The sequence below is a fragment of the Labrus bergylta genome, chromosome 9 (genome assembly GCF_963930695.1).
Source record: "Labrus bergylta chromosome 9, fLabBer1.1, whole genome shotgun sequence".
Lineage (NCBI taxonomy): Eukaryota > Metazoa > Chordata > Actinopteri > Labriformes > Labridae > Labrus > Labrus bergylta.
The window spans coordinates 22,225,469-22,240,543 of record NC_089203.1 but is presented as its reverse complement, the minus strand read 5'-3'; the positions used below and the strand labels follow the sequence as shown (position 1 = coordinate 22,240,543).

At 38.3% G+C, this 15,075-nt stretch overlaps 1 protein-coding gene across 1 annotated transcript in view; it reads left to right on the top strand.

Annotated features, from left to right (window-relative positions):
• Positions 1 to 14,684, top strand: part of htr4 (5-hydroxytryptamine receptor 4) — a 178,870-nt gene extending 164,186 nt beyond the window's left edge. Inside the window, exon 7 of the mRNA XM_065958417.1 lies at positions 14,536 to 14,684. Coding sequence (XP_065814489.1) covers positions 14,536 to 14,557 — 22 coding nt within the window. The 3' untranslated portion in view covers positions 14,558 to 14,684. The remainder of the gene's footprint in view (positions 1 to 14,535) is intronic.
• The last annotated feature ends 391 nt before the right edge of the window (positions 14,685 to 15,075 follow it).

Below are 15,075 nucleotides of genomic sequence, written 5' to 3'. Positions count from 1 at the left end.
ATTAAATAACTAAATAACATACAGTACATAAAGAAAAGAACAAATGAAAGACAGTAATATACAGAATATAAAATAAACCAATAAAGATGCTTTTAAATAGTGAAATCATTATTTAAATAGAGGGGGAAAAGGTTTTATAATAATGCAGACATTTGTTATATCTTCTGTTGTTAATTTAAAGTAGTGATTTCAGTCAGGACTTTAACTCTAGATTAAAAATTGATTCAATTAATCCACGCTCGTTTGTTTTGATTTGGAGGCGGACGTGAAGTGACGATTTACGTTTAATTTCGCACAGCATTGTGGGTGGTAAAACACAATTCATTTCCTGAAAGCACGCATCCGATCCATACTGCATGAAACCCGGAAGTTAGTATCTATACTGAAATGTTCAGTATACTGAGGCGGACCCAAGAAATGCATACTGAATGACTACGAAAGTTCAGTATACTGAAACTCCATACTGAAAAGTACTGCATACTGAACTGTGACAATTCGGAAAGGGCCAAGCTGTGACTTCTTTCTCCAAAAGCAGTTCTTCCATTAAGTCATTAATTCCTCTAAACAGTTGTTAAGTAATGATCAGTTGTACACTTCTCTTGTCCGTGTATTTCCTCCGACTATGGCGTTAATTTAAGGATTTGGTGAGTAATTAGCTATTCTTTTGGTCATTTGTTTGGCCCAATGTGTTTTTTTTTAAAGAATTGAAAAAATAATTCATGTGGAGAGAATCAGAAAATAAAGTGTAGCTTAAGATATATATATTTTTTTTACATACTTTATTAATACCTGAGGGAAATTCTGGTCTGGCACATCATGGCTGAGAGAAATGTTTCTCAAGGGTACCTTAGTCAACACTCCCTGGCACCTCTCCAGCTACCTGACCAACTTATATTATATTCCGCGCAGGGACTTGAACCTTCCCCCCTCTGGTTCCCAACCCAAGTCCCTACAGACTGAGCTGCTGCTCCCCCTAATATATTCAGATGATATAAATAAATGAGCCTTTTTGTTGCTAGTTCAGTGACGTATTATAGTTAGTTAATCCTTCATTTTCAATCTCTCACCACTGATACATTGGTGTCCAAGAAACAGATGGTAAGCCTTGTCCAGAGGGCTTCAAATAGCTGAAAAGAAACCATGAATATGTCTTTTATCAAAACATAACTTCCACACTCATTGCTACGCCTCAGCTCATCTCTGTCTGTGTGCGACTATTAATCCTGAGGAACTCTGATGAGATTTACAGGTCTGAAGGAAAAGTACATCGACATGAGCTCCAGAGAAGAGCAGACAAAGACTTCAGACAGTTATGTGCGTGTTTTACTTTGGTTAAAGTCTTGATATCACTCTGTAGAAATAACTGTAGTTATACTAAAACATTCTGATGATTTCTTTGAATTTAACCTCTACACACTTAATACTTTATAATACTTTCTGTTGCATTTACTTCACCTTTATTTGATACTTCTTTGAGTTACTCTTTTTTGTTTTCTAATATTGGAGCAACCAGGGACAATTGAATTCCCTTATTTTAGCTTAGCTTATCTGAAGGCCTTTTTTGACAATTTAAAGTCTGAATAAAACATTTTTAACCTGGACTACGGGTTTCGTTTGATACATAAACGATTTACTTAGAAATACCTGTTGTGAATTAAGCATTTACACGTACATACTGTACTTGTGTGAATGCAGGCTTACCTAAAAACTTTAAATATCACTGATCTAAGTCAGGTCATCACTTTGGTCCCACAGTCTCATTGTTTGCTCTGGCATCTACAGCAGCAGCAAACACTTTCCCAGCAGCTCTGTGAAGTGTTTTTAGCTGTTAGCTGGTCTTGTTCCTGTTTTTTCTGAAGGGTTTTTATTGACAGAGAATGTGAAGCTGTAATCTTTAGGCCAGCAGGTGACAAACTGAGGAATAAAAACGGTGTTGGTCACTATGTGACTCACAAACAAATCAAAGAGCTCAGTGCAGAGTACAACACAAAGACCCTGCAGATATACAAACACATCCACTCAGACACACCAGCATATGTTTTAAGATATCTACGCTCACATTGGGATTCATACGCAAACAAAATGTCCAGATTCAATTCAATGAATATATTTAAAGAGTGCTAAAGTCAGTGAAAGTACAATTATACATAAAACAAAATTTATTTGACTGGTAGGGAATAATCTCTTGCTGTTGTTGTGCAGAATGTGAGCGTTCTGTGGTTGAGCTTCACTTTGCTTTGGCAGTGTGTTTTGGACTCATCTCTGTCAGGGTCTATTCATCTCCACAGAGTGTAATTTCTGCAGAGCACTGAGGCGGTGAAAACGTGGAAGAGAAACATCCTCAGAGAAACACAAATCATGCAGGGCAGGACTTTGGACAAAAGCACACAGAGAAATGGTGCTGTGGTTCCAAAAGATGTGCTGACAAAATGACAAGTCTGCCTTGTTGTTATACAAACATCTTTAAGAGTCTTAACCCTCAAGAAATACAAATCAGTCTGAACTGTGAAGTAGATTATTGTTTAAATAAATAAGTGATCTGTTTTCAGCAGCTTGGTCATCTGTCATTCTTCTAACAAATGCTGTAACTATACATTTTGTACAGCTTTGCCAATGTGTTTCATAGGTCTTCATTAGATTTCAGGAAACAAAATTGGAAATCTTGGATATCTTTCTGGAAAAGGGTTGGCAGAAATGTAAATTATATGCATTGACAGCGATGTATAAATCATTTTCAATAATTGTTTTGACACGGACACTTAATTTTGTGTCATTATGAAGTGCTGTCTTTGTGTTTTTGTGGGCTTGAATCCTGTTCAATTTGTTGTGCTGCCTTTAGGCATGAAGTTGTCTGCAATTCACGCCCCTTGAAGTGCCTCTAAGTGAAAAGGTAAAGAGAAAGTGACAATAAAAGAGAGAAGGTAAGGTAAACAGAATGTAAATGGAGACAAAAAGAGGAGACAGGCAAAGAGAGATAGAGTGAAGTTAGTGGAGCAGTCAGCCCACACATCGAGTCAATTAAATTAGGCGGAGTAAATCCTTCCTGACGAGGGTTTAATGTGGTTACAGATCGAGGACAGCTCTCTGACTGCTGCTCGTCATTGGCTGCGACAAACTGTCAGGAGAACACACACACACACGGCTTTAAGTTAAACCAAAGCATGTCTCTGTCTCTATTAAAGTGCCATGTGAGATTTTTTAAGGCAGAATTGTCATAATTAGCAATTTATTTACAAGGCGTAAGAAAGACAGAATCCCTAAAAGCTTCACCTCTGTTTGCACTTGAGTGTCCTTCTAAAGATTTTTCAGCTGCAAAGCACTCGGCTAATTTTAACCTTGCTGCAAATGCATCAGAAGCAAGTTTGCATAATTTGTTTTTTTCAAGGTTTAAAAAAATCCCTGTACCCATAACCAAAAAGAAAATCAAATCATAAATATCCCTCACTCCTGCACAGAGCCCTAATGTTTGTAGCAGTGGGGTTTTTTGAGCCAATGTCACTAATGCACTTGAGTTTTTACACAGACAGAGTTTTTAGGCAGACCCTCCATAATCTGGTAAATTTTAACATCATGCAAAAAGGCATCACTGTATCCATGTGCCACGTGAAGGCTATGAAACATAAGTGCTCCTCTTATAAGGAGAGCTAGAAGCCGTTGCGAGACACAGAAAAAATTATTTTGTGGATGAAGCAAGCGCTCTCAAACTCACAGCTCTGCCCGGAAAGAAATGTCAGGCGGGCCCTAATGTGCTGCTGATCACAGGAGCTCAGTCCACATGATTTACACTCAGTCTGTACTATCACCTTCTGACCTTTTCTTTTGTTTCCCCATCATATACGAGTTTACCCATGTGCGTAACAGAGACACAGTAAGATGTAAACACTTTCCTCTCATTGCTCCCTCAGGTCGAGTACCACCTCAACAAACTGATGGTCTTTTAGTCTTTATTGTTTCCACAGGGAGTCTGCTGACCTTTAGCTCTCAGCTCTGCTAAAGGTCCAGAGCAACAGTAGGACTATTTCACGCTCAAGAGGGAGAGAGAGAGAGAGAGAGAGAGAGAGAGAGAGAGAGAGAGAGAGAGAGAGAGAGAGAGAGAGAGAGAGACTGGAGGAGATGAAAGACTGACTGTTAAGTCAAACTTATATTGCAATATAAAAGATTAAGTTTGCATGAGAGGGAGAAAATACTCAGTCTGGTAGTTTTAAATGAAAGACAGCAGAGAGTTGGCTTCAAATTCTTCATTCTGGTTGTGTTTGCCAAAACCTCAAACTGGTCTGTTGAAATATTTAAAGTCCAGCTGGCATACACAAGCCAAACAAATTCAATTTTGGTTAATTTGTCCTTTCGCCATCTTGCTTTAATGTCCCAGTATCCTTTTTATGATCAAAATACGAACTAAAGGATAGAAAAAAAAAAAACTGCCTTCTGTTCTGCATGGAAAATGTTCACAAAGAAGAGCTTAAGTCATCCAGTAAATTCATCGAAAGGGTAAATTGTCCTCATGTACAGCATGATAATCATTATGGACAAAGAGCTGTCATATTGCTCATCAAAGGATTTGATTTTATTCAGGAACAGGGGACACTTGGTCACTATGCCAACCAAGAAGAAGAAGGCAAGCCCGCACACTTACTCAATGCTAGAAAAAAATCTAATAACCAGTACATGTAATTATATGGCAGGTGTGGTTAAACATGCAAACCGCCTGAAGGGGAAAAACAGCAATCAAATACAACCACAGGGAATATGTTAAGACTCAATGCATACAAAACATCTAAGACAGAATCTAACTATCAAGGCTTATATTGATAAAAGGTCAAACATAGAATGGAGAAGACACGTGTTGTGTTTTTTTATTTCAAATTTATGTTTGCATTTTCAATCGACCTGCACCTATATGGTGTGAGTATAACGGCGTATAACAGCTGTGGGTCAGTCTTCTCTCAGCCAGAAGGTTGGGGGTTCAATCCCCGGGTCCTGCAGCCGCATGTCCGATGTTTCCATGGGCAAGACGCTTAACCCCAAGTTGCGGCCGCTGCTTTGTCGGCAGCGTACGAATGTGCAGTATGAATGGGAAGTAACTTACTTCTGATGGTCCCTTTACATAGAAACCTCTGCCATCAGTGTGTGAATGAGTGTGAACGTGTTGGTGTGACCTGTGGTGTCAAAGTGCTTTGAGTAGTCAAAAGATTAGAAAAAACACTATATAGCTCAAGTCCATTTACCATAACACCCTCCTTCTACATTATACCCAACCAACCTTATTGATTGCATCAAGATGATTCAAACCACTTTTTTTTTTGATTGTGGAATATCATCTGAGTCTGAAATTTTTTTAACTCTGACAGAAACTCACTCTCTTTAATAACCATTCAGATTATGTGAGATCCCTGTAACAACAGATAGAGAGATGGATAGATAGATACTGTATATACTTAATTGATCCTGAGGGAAATACAAAACAGCTGGTTCAGAAACTCCAGTAAGGCATACATTTATCTGCTTTTAAAATTAAAATTAAAACAAAAGAAATAATCATTCCATTTCATGTTTGTGCCTGTGATACTCCCTGCCATTGTTACGGTTATTACAAATTCTGGACCCAAAAGCACGACTCGGATAGGCAGGATCAAGTGATAACAAAAAAGGTTTATTCCAAAAAGTGACTCAAAGGTGCAAGGAGGAGGAGGGGTAGTGCAAGGTTCCCAGTGGCCGTGATCCCAGAGTGGTGTCCAAAAAAAGCACAGGTGAGGTGAAGCAAAAACACGAACAGCGATCTGGCGCAAGGCAAACGAAGAAAAACGGGGTTAGCTACACAAGCTATCACAATGAGCACTAGAATCCAGAGGAGCCAAGAGCGTACAATACCAAGCGAGCAGGTGAAACAATCTGCCGCCAAGGTGAAGCAGAAGGAAGTCTTTGTTGTTGAGATCCTGATGACCAACGAGCTGCACCTGGCGCCGCCTGAGGACATGAGCCCCGCCCACCAAACTCACACAGACAGGGGAGAGACACATGAGGATTAAACAGACGGGGAATGACAAACAACACAACAAAAGGGGGAGGAAGGGCTGCCATGATGTGAATCATGACAGCCATTATATATCAGAGAAGCCACCTCTCTCTGAAGTTTTAGAAATACAATTAAAATCTTTGAAATCAGCAGATAAGCAACAATTGCTCTCTGTTTTCTCTCATGATTTCTGAAAACTACCTACAGTATCCTTTCTTTTAAGACTGTGATTCCTCACCTGTCCAGCAGCTATCAGAGCTCTCCCCATATCTCTTAACAAGTTCCAATTGTCCCCCTGTATCCCCCAGTTTCCTCTCTTCCCTTTTCTTAATGCGTTCCTTCCAGACATTTTTATGTTGTAGTAGACTTCATCGCTCTGTTTGCACTCCAGTCGGCCTCGGTCCCTTCATACCGATTCTTGATTGGTTTGATCTCTCGTTGCAGGAACACATTTGCTTTTCACTTTAGCAGATTCATCCACACCTGCCTCTGTGTGCACATTTGGGTTCAAGTACAGTAGTGCGCTCAGCTGGTCCAATCACTGCATGAGGCAAGGGCTCTCAAAGAATCAATACTTGATCTCTAGTTTATTGTTCCACTAAGACTTGGTACTGTTTGTACCTTTAAGATTGACTCATTATCAGCACAATAAACCTGCTGAGGCCACCGTTGCATCATGTTTGATTTGAACTGGCTCGATGTCATTCGAAACGACGTCCCGATCATTTGGTGTGGTGGTCGTGAATCCCAATCCGAGCTGTTTTAAGGCAGTCATTTCCTCGTCTTAGTGTAACAATCAAATCAAAAGTGTTAAATATTATCGCAGGTCTTTAGCTTTGTCTTTTGCAAATTGTCTTCTTCAATGACGCTCCCATTGTCAACATCCAATAGGAGTGGTTATGCCAGCACCAAACAGGAAGCTGCAAACTAGTAAACTTGGAGAGGAGGTGAAGGAACGTGAGGTTCACTTGGATTTAGAAGGAGGAGAAACTGGTGGACTTGTAAAGAGAGCAAGAAGGCCTCTAGAGTGGAGAAGGAAAAGATGGAAATCTCAGCCGTTGAGATCCCCGGTAACATCTCCAGGTCTAATCAGGAATATGAACTCAGTCACTAAAAGAGGGTGTCAAACGTTAGTCTTTTGAAAGTCTGTTTAATGTTTTTTTTAAGGTCTTCTAGTGTGTGGAAGGCATTAATGTTTTACAACTTTGCAGGTAAAAGTTCACTAAGTCTGAAATTCTGGAGAGAGAGAGCTGAGGGACGGAGACACATTCAGACACTTTTATCTGCATGCATTTGAATTTGAATGAAATGTGAAAAATAGGGAAAGGGGTCCCTAACAGATAAAATGCAAATGCTGTTCAGGGAGATCTAAATAGACCGATCCTTTGATACACGGTTTCATCCTTTTTAATAAACCATCTCATTTAAATGGTCCCAAAGCTGAGATAAAGAAAGGAAATCTACATTATTATCTCTTGGAAAATCCATCAGACAGACTGACACCCGGCCATTATTCCTTCTTTATAAAGTCTTCTCTTTTCTAGGCTGATTTGAGGGAAGTTTTTTTTTGCAGCACCTATACTGCTACCTGTTCTTATTTGAGGAGACAGTACAACATCTATATTACATGTTTTGTTTTAGGAGAGATGAAGGATGAAACATAGCTTCACCTATTCCTTAGCTTGCACATTAAGCAGGGTTAGAGCCTAGAATAAAATAAAATGAGGGGAAAGATTTTTCTTTCCTGCATATTGAGAATAAAGTCACAATATCCAGAATTTTTTTTTTTTTTTACTTAAGTTAAATACTAAAAACACATGTCTCTGTATGTATTTAATTTGTCATATTCAGGGAAATTTTGAACTTTATTGTCAATATTTTGACTTGACTTCCTACAAGCAAAACTTGACATGACTTCAAGGGAAGGTGGCAGAGATTGGTAAATAGGGAAATAACATGAAAATAGCTTGTGATGTGCTGACGAAATGAGAAAAATATGAAAGAAATTAATGAATCATGCACTGCTATGACCGACAGTGACAACAGAGCCTATCGATCCCTCGCTTCCTTCAATCATGTCAAAACTGTTCATATATTTCAGAGTTTCTAACTGAATCAAAGTTTATATCAGAATAGTATTTTCCCTACCAAAAAAAACAACTTTGAACTATTTGAGTTATATTGTGAAGACACATTGTTACACATACTGTACATTTTTTTATACCAGGTATTTCTTTCTCCTTCATCCACCCTCCCTCCTCTCATCCTCTGCAAGCTCAGAGTGAATTTATAGCCTTCCATATATACCTCACTGAAATGAAATGAAACAAGAAATCATTTTGATTCTGACTCTGTCGTTCTTTTTCAGATCTACTTCAGCATAGAGTTCCCTCTCACACTTAGCTCCAATAAAGCATCGCCTTTTATTTCTCCGTGGGAATAGATTCAAGTCAAACAGCCTTACTCTTTATTGGATCAAATACAAATCTCTTACGGTGTAACTCCAGGTCTGTTTGTATTTTGACAAACCATCTTGCTGAGCTTTCCTCTCTCAAACAGCTGCTGTCAGATGTTTCTAAGACCCCAGATAACCAGATCAGTCAGAGACTCTTGTGTTTGTGGAAGCCAGCTGATGCCACACACACCATCAGTCACAGTGCAAGCTGAACAATACATCTATGAGAATGTTTTTTAACATGATGTTTCAGCCAAAGAGACTTTTCTGATTCAACATGATACAGAGATCAGCATCTTCATCTATTTTTCAGTTGAGATATCTCTGAAATCACCATTAAAAAAAAACACAACTTGGTCTTTCTTTTTGTCTCATAAAGTATCATTGTTTTGTTAGAGAGCTGGAACTATTTTGTTAGCTACCTCCAACATATCTGTTTGTTTCCTGTATTATTTAGAAGTCTTTAAGTTTACCTACACTTTGGCCATCGTGGGCTTTGACTTATAATAAAAACAATAGCCTACATTTATTTATATAGCACCTTTAAAACAGTGTTTTGACAGACAAAGAAAATGAAGGAACTCAGGACCACAGAGCAGATATCAACTGTCAGTTTAAAGAGAACAAAAAGACATATAGCCTAGAGCAAATATCCTCGTGAGCATACTCTGCACCAAAGTAATTCATTTTGATCGAGAATATAACATGTTTTACTTTTTTTTTTAACTTGAAATGCTCTGAATGTTTTAGGTTTAAGGTTTAGCTTTCATGTGTTATAGCTTATGGTGGGTACAATAGAACAAGAGATTATAATTTTTACATAATCATTGAGCATGAAAGTAAAAAAATCAAACCATTAAAACCGGAAAAACAATTAACGTACTATAAATCTGCCGCAGTGCTCAGGGACTTTCCGGTAAGTTTGACTGAGGTTTAAACTCATCTTGTGATTCATAGATGACATGAAATGCTAGCCTACAGATGCTGACATGAGTAAGATTAAAACAATAAAATAAACGTCTTAAAGGGAGAGTAGAATCATCCCAATATAACTCCACTCTCGTTTTGTTTTAGCTAACATTAGCTTAAAACTGTAAACTTGATGTTAACTTAAAGCTGGAGAGTTGGCTTAAATAATGTTTGGCTGCTGGTCACAACAAGAGCAATAAAAAGAGACATGGATTACATGGTTTAAGAATAACTATGAATAAATTAATATTAGATTTTAGTGACAATTAGTACACCTTTTAACACCAGAAGTGGGATAAATTTGTCTGATGTCGAGGCTATTAGTCAGACTAAAAAGACAAGTGAATGTTGTAAACTTTGTTTATTTACCTCAAACAAGTCATTTAAAAAGCTGATTTAAATCGTTGCGTAAAACATGTAAAAGTGCATTCAATTAATCTCTTTAAAAGGTAAAGATCTCCGTCGTTTTGACCTTATTGCCTTTACAGTCAAGTGGGCTGCAGTTTATCAGGAGGCGAGGGAAGCAATGGCTTAAATACTTATTACTTTAACCTTCCTGTCCCAACTTGAACTAATCAAACTATGTTTACAAGCAAACTCAAGACAATTAACCTGACAGAAAGTAGTATTAAAATGTCATTGCTCTTCAGCCTTTGACTTGTCCTTGAAGTCTCCAACACAATAACCAAGTTTTTCTAAAACATGTTGTCCAATAAACAGTCTAACACCAAAAGACTTCTCGATTAATCTCATCAAAAATAAGGAAATCTCTACATTTACAGCTGTAACAAGCAAAAATTTGACATTCTTGCTTGCAATTGACAATTCAAGAAGAATTGTTTGCATTTTTTATTTGATTCGATTAATACATAATAATAATCATCAACAGATTGCAACATTTTCTATGCCTCCAGTGAGGAAATGTGAACTTCCCAAAATCTACTTTTACCTTTGTTTAATCTTACCCTATGTTAATACTACATCTGTTTTTAGATATAGATAAGGGTTAAAAAAAGAAGGATTTTATTCAATGAACTTTGAAGTATTTTTAGTTTTACAGTTTTACATCAGCAGTTGTAAGATAATCATTTTGGTTGAATGTGGGTTTTCTAATCCATTTTTTTGTGGGGAGAGAAATGATTTGCTCTCATTCCAGTCATAACAGCCGTTTAATTTTCAGCTTGTCTAATAACAAGGGACTGATTGATTTTTAATGTGCGTTGGTTCAGTAATCGTGCCTAATAATGATTATGGGATTTCATTTCAGAGTGTGGGTGGTGTGGGAGGAGCACTGTGTGAGCAACTAGTGCATGAATGTTTCTTCCCTTATGTTAATGTTTGCAAGCATCATGTATACATTTCTGTGTATGTTCAATGATAAAAAAAAAAAAAAACTGCACTCAGCATCAGCAGGTGTAATAAAATCATCATGGATTTTTTCCTTATGAGCCAAAAAAGAAGCAGAGAGTTATTATAGGTCCTGTATCCATCTAGCATTTTTTCTAGGCAGGAAAGTGCTGGCTGTGTGCTAGAAAGCGATTGCATGAAGCGTTTGTGCACTGAAAGTAAAAGTTTGTCCTGTCTCTATGACAACAGTCTGTTGACAGCCGGCCGCTGTATGATGTTTACTTTATGTATTTAATTTTTTTTATATTTTGGATAAGTTTTACTCCAGCAGACAGAGAATGTGGGTTCAAGACATGATCCGTAGGCGACAGACAAACTGGGAATATCTTACATCAACAGCGCCTTTCTGAAAAGTTGAAAGATTTTCAACTTGAGCACTCGGAACGTCCGCACAAAAAAGGCGGCGTGTTCGGAAAAAAGATGCTGCGGATGTTGCTCTGGGAGACCACCTGCTGCTGCAAACACTCTCTCCTCATTGGAAACAATTGAGAAAGGACACTGGCGTTCATAAAAAAAAACGCTAGGTGGACACAGGGCCTTATTTCATCTAATTTTAACCACATTTTAAAGAGCTAATGAGGTAAGAGGCACTGAATATAATGTACTAGCATTAGAGAAAAAACAATATTCCCAACCAATCTGTTCGGAGTGTTTACTCTAAATTGTTAAGAAGCAACCCCATGTCACTTCGAATAACAAGGAATCTGCTTGAAAAAGAGTCAGGACTTGGACCTTAGAACCTGGGCTTTTACGCATTTGCGGTCCCCTCTTTGAGATGAATAACCTGTAACTCTAGTTGGAAATGTCCAAACACACAGTGACTGTTATTTACTGGGCATGAACTGTGTTGTTCTTCTTGTTTGCTCAAATGATAATAAAAAACAAACAACTCAGCACTTTTTTGCCTTGGTTTATCATTACCAGTTTTTCTTCTGTTTTATCCTGATGTAAAGGTTTGTGTGGTTGAGTGTGTGTGTGTGTGTGTGTATGTGTGTATGTGTGTGGTATAGACAGAGAAAAGTGAGCAGCAACAAAAACGTGATTGAAGTCCGCTCTTCATTTCCTCTCGTCTTTTTGCCCTGCTGAGAGGCATCAGTAGGAGCTCAGGTGTGACATGCAGGGCACTGATCAAACACACTCCTGCACAGGATGTCAGTTTATTACTCGCTGCCATCACTGATGTGAGGAGGCACAGATACCGTACAGTCAACTAGGTTTGTGCCATAAACTAGACCAACACATAATGAAAGAGTATGACTCACTGCTTGCATCAGTTCATGCCACTGACAGCAATGTGATGACGTAAAATGTGTGTTAATGTAAGGGTGCACTCGCACTGGGCAATCCGAACCATGCCCAAGAACGCTTCGCCCCTGAAGTCCAGTTCATTTGACTAGTCTGAGTGCTCCAATCAGTGCTCAAGCACGGTACACTTCTTGGCCCTGGCACGCTTTGAAGAGGCGTGCTCAGGCAGTTTATTGTAGTGTTTTAAATCTACTGTGGGTGTCGCTGTAAGACTGCAGCTCAGGTTTACATTGTAGGGAAGTTTCTGTATAAATCTGGAGTGTTAACCCTAAAAAGACAAAAGGTTTTTCTTACTGCTAAAGCGTGACATCTTCTTATCCTAACTTGGTGGAATTTAGTTTGTTTTGCACTGTCATGGACTTTTTTTTTTTTTTTACATTGTTGCACTTTCAGATGAAAGAAGAAACTGTGTTAGTTGCTATCTGGTCTGGCTGCCGATCATTTGTAAAGGTTGATCGCAAACTAAGACAAAGCGCATTAGCCAGGTTGGTCCCAGGTCAAGCATCTCAGTGATTGGTACTAGATTAACCTCCTATAAAATACGTAAATAAATGGAAATAGTCTAAAAGTCTAAAAAGGACCCTTCAGACTGTCCACATTGTTGCAAACTCCATTTACATTAGTGAAGTTTGAGCTGTCATGCTGCTTGTTAAAAAAAATCATCTTGAAAATAAATTAGAAACACTTTTATGCATGACTTTCATTAAATCATTACATAAATGGGCCAGCATGTATAGGTTTTTTTTGTATCTATCCCTCAAAGTTTAAAATTTAAGCACTGAAAAGATTTTATACTAAACATCTTGAAACTATGTTTTTTTTTCTTATTTGGCTGCACAGTCAGAAGATGAGGTTTGTTTCAGTTTCTGAAGACATGACAGACAATTCACAACAAACCCTTTGGGGTGTAGTTTGTGACTCTGTGGACAGGTAGTGTGTAATCTACTGCTTTCATTTTGGACCGCTGTGTGTGAATTATCCTCCTGATAGCACAGGGAATATAAAGGGGAGTCCCAGCGGCACACATCCTGGCAGGGGTAATAATAGGACGTCCCGGTGGAACCCCTCACTAAATGTCTTTTTGTTGATGGTTCAGGTAATTGCAGAGTGCAGCTGTCATTGTTTTCATCCCGACAGTCGGCTGGCTTTTCATTCTTGCTGACAAAAGAAGACATTGTTTCCTCCCTTTGTGCAGAGTGTGTGTGGCATTGTGTTCATAAATGTGTGTTTGTAGATGTATTTGGGTTTCCTTGACTGACTCTGTGCTGAATAATAGTGCCTTGACTGCGGCTTTGGTGTGACTTCTGGTGCTTTTATGTGTACGGTTGGTGCTGCTGTTTGTGAAGGCTGAGCCTCCAAAGAAAATAATCTGGGGAATAAAACGAGACTTGAGGCATAACGTATCTGACTTTATCATTGGTGTAAAATATACTACTGATGCAGCTTAACATGGCTAAGACAAACTTTTTTGTGATTGCGATCTCAGAGCCCCCACCACCACTTTCATATTTTAGCTGGTATCCTTCTTAGCATACTGAAATGCTGCACAGAGGAACTGAATATAAATTGCCATTTTACTCGAGTGCTGCAAACAGTATTAGATAAATAGTTGAATCTTTTCCAAACGCCAATTCCTCGACCTGGAAAACAACACTAATGTGTAATCTCAGCACAGTCTCACAATATTTCTGAAATAAGCGCTGAATATGAAGTGTATGTGTTGTTAATAAAATCATTTAAAAATGAAATCTTACCTAAAAAGGAAAAACACCCTTTTTTTAAGTGGATTTGAACTTTATCTTTTTTTTCTCTCTATAGGAACAGGGCATGTTAGTTAATCATTTTATAAAGTTGAATGACATAGTATTGCACTTTGCTAAATGAATACTATTTACACTAAGAATCTTTAGTTACATTGGGATGGTAATGTAAAGTGAGATGCAGTAATAACATGCTATTTGCTGCAAATCTGGTATGAAATGTGTTCTCAGTTTTATTTATGCAAGAGGTGCATGGAATAATAATGTGCAAAATATCATGGAATGATCTCTGTGTGTCCTCTCAGGGTTTAAATAAGTGATTGAAATGACAAGCCCACAGAGCACTGATCTCTACTTCTTATAAAGGCAGCAAGACATAATAACTTGGACATTTTTTCCCTCTATTTTTTATTACAAATAAGGAATTTTTTATCGTTATTCCACAGATGTTTCCAATGAGAAAAGCCTTATTTCTAGCATACATTGTGTTTTTTGGTGATGCTGCAGTGATGAAACAAGAATGCAGAGGCATCCAAACAAAAAAATCATTTAATAATACTTTGATCCCTTTTGATTGCTGGTACATTTGAGAGTAAACATTGTTTTGTTCTTTTGGTTTCCATCAGGATTGTTGTGGAGGATGAATAGCAGAGAAGCCTGGACGACAAAGCCAAACGCTGCTGCCACTGCTGCTGCTCTGATGAATCATTTGAAGAGGATGAGTCACATTTTGTGATGGACATCCAAGTCATTACCGTGTTTTGCTCGATACATGGCATAACTGGTGAGTGCTTAATTGGCTCCCTCTTGCAGTTTGAAGTCAAGAGGAGCTTGTGTCCTCTCTGACTGTTCTGTCATCATGTTGGCTGTTGTGAATTGTTTGTGCAACATGCACAGCTAAAGATGGACACGGTATGACTCATGATGACATCTATGTTTACTAGGGGATTGCATTTAAAGAAAAATTACTATTTGAAACTCAAAGACCATTTGTATTTCTCACTTTCTTATTTCATCCCTGCTCAGATCAGAGGGCAGAACAAACACCTAGCTGTGGGAGTGTCACCCACCTGGGGGAGGGGTTACTGTCCTTTCTGATGTCATGAAGGGAATATTTCCAAACAGCCTGTTTAAGCACACATTTCCTAAAAACTGGAGCAGGAAAA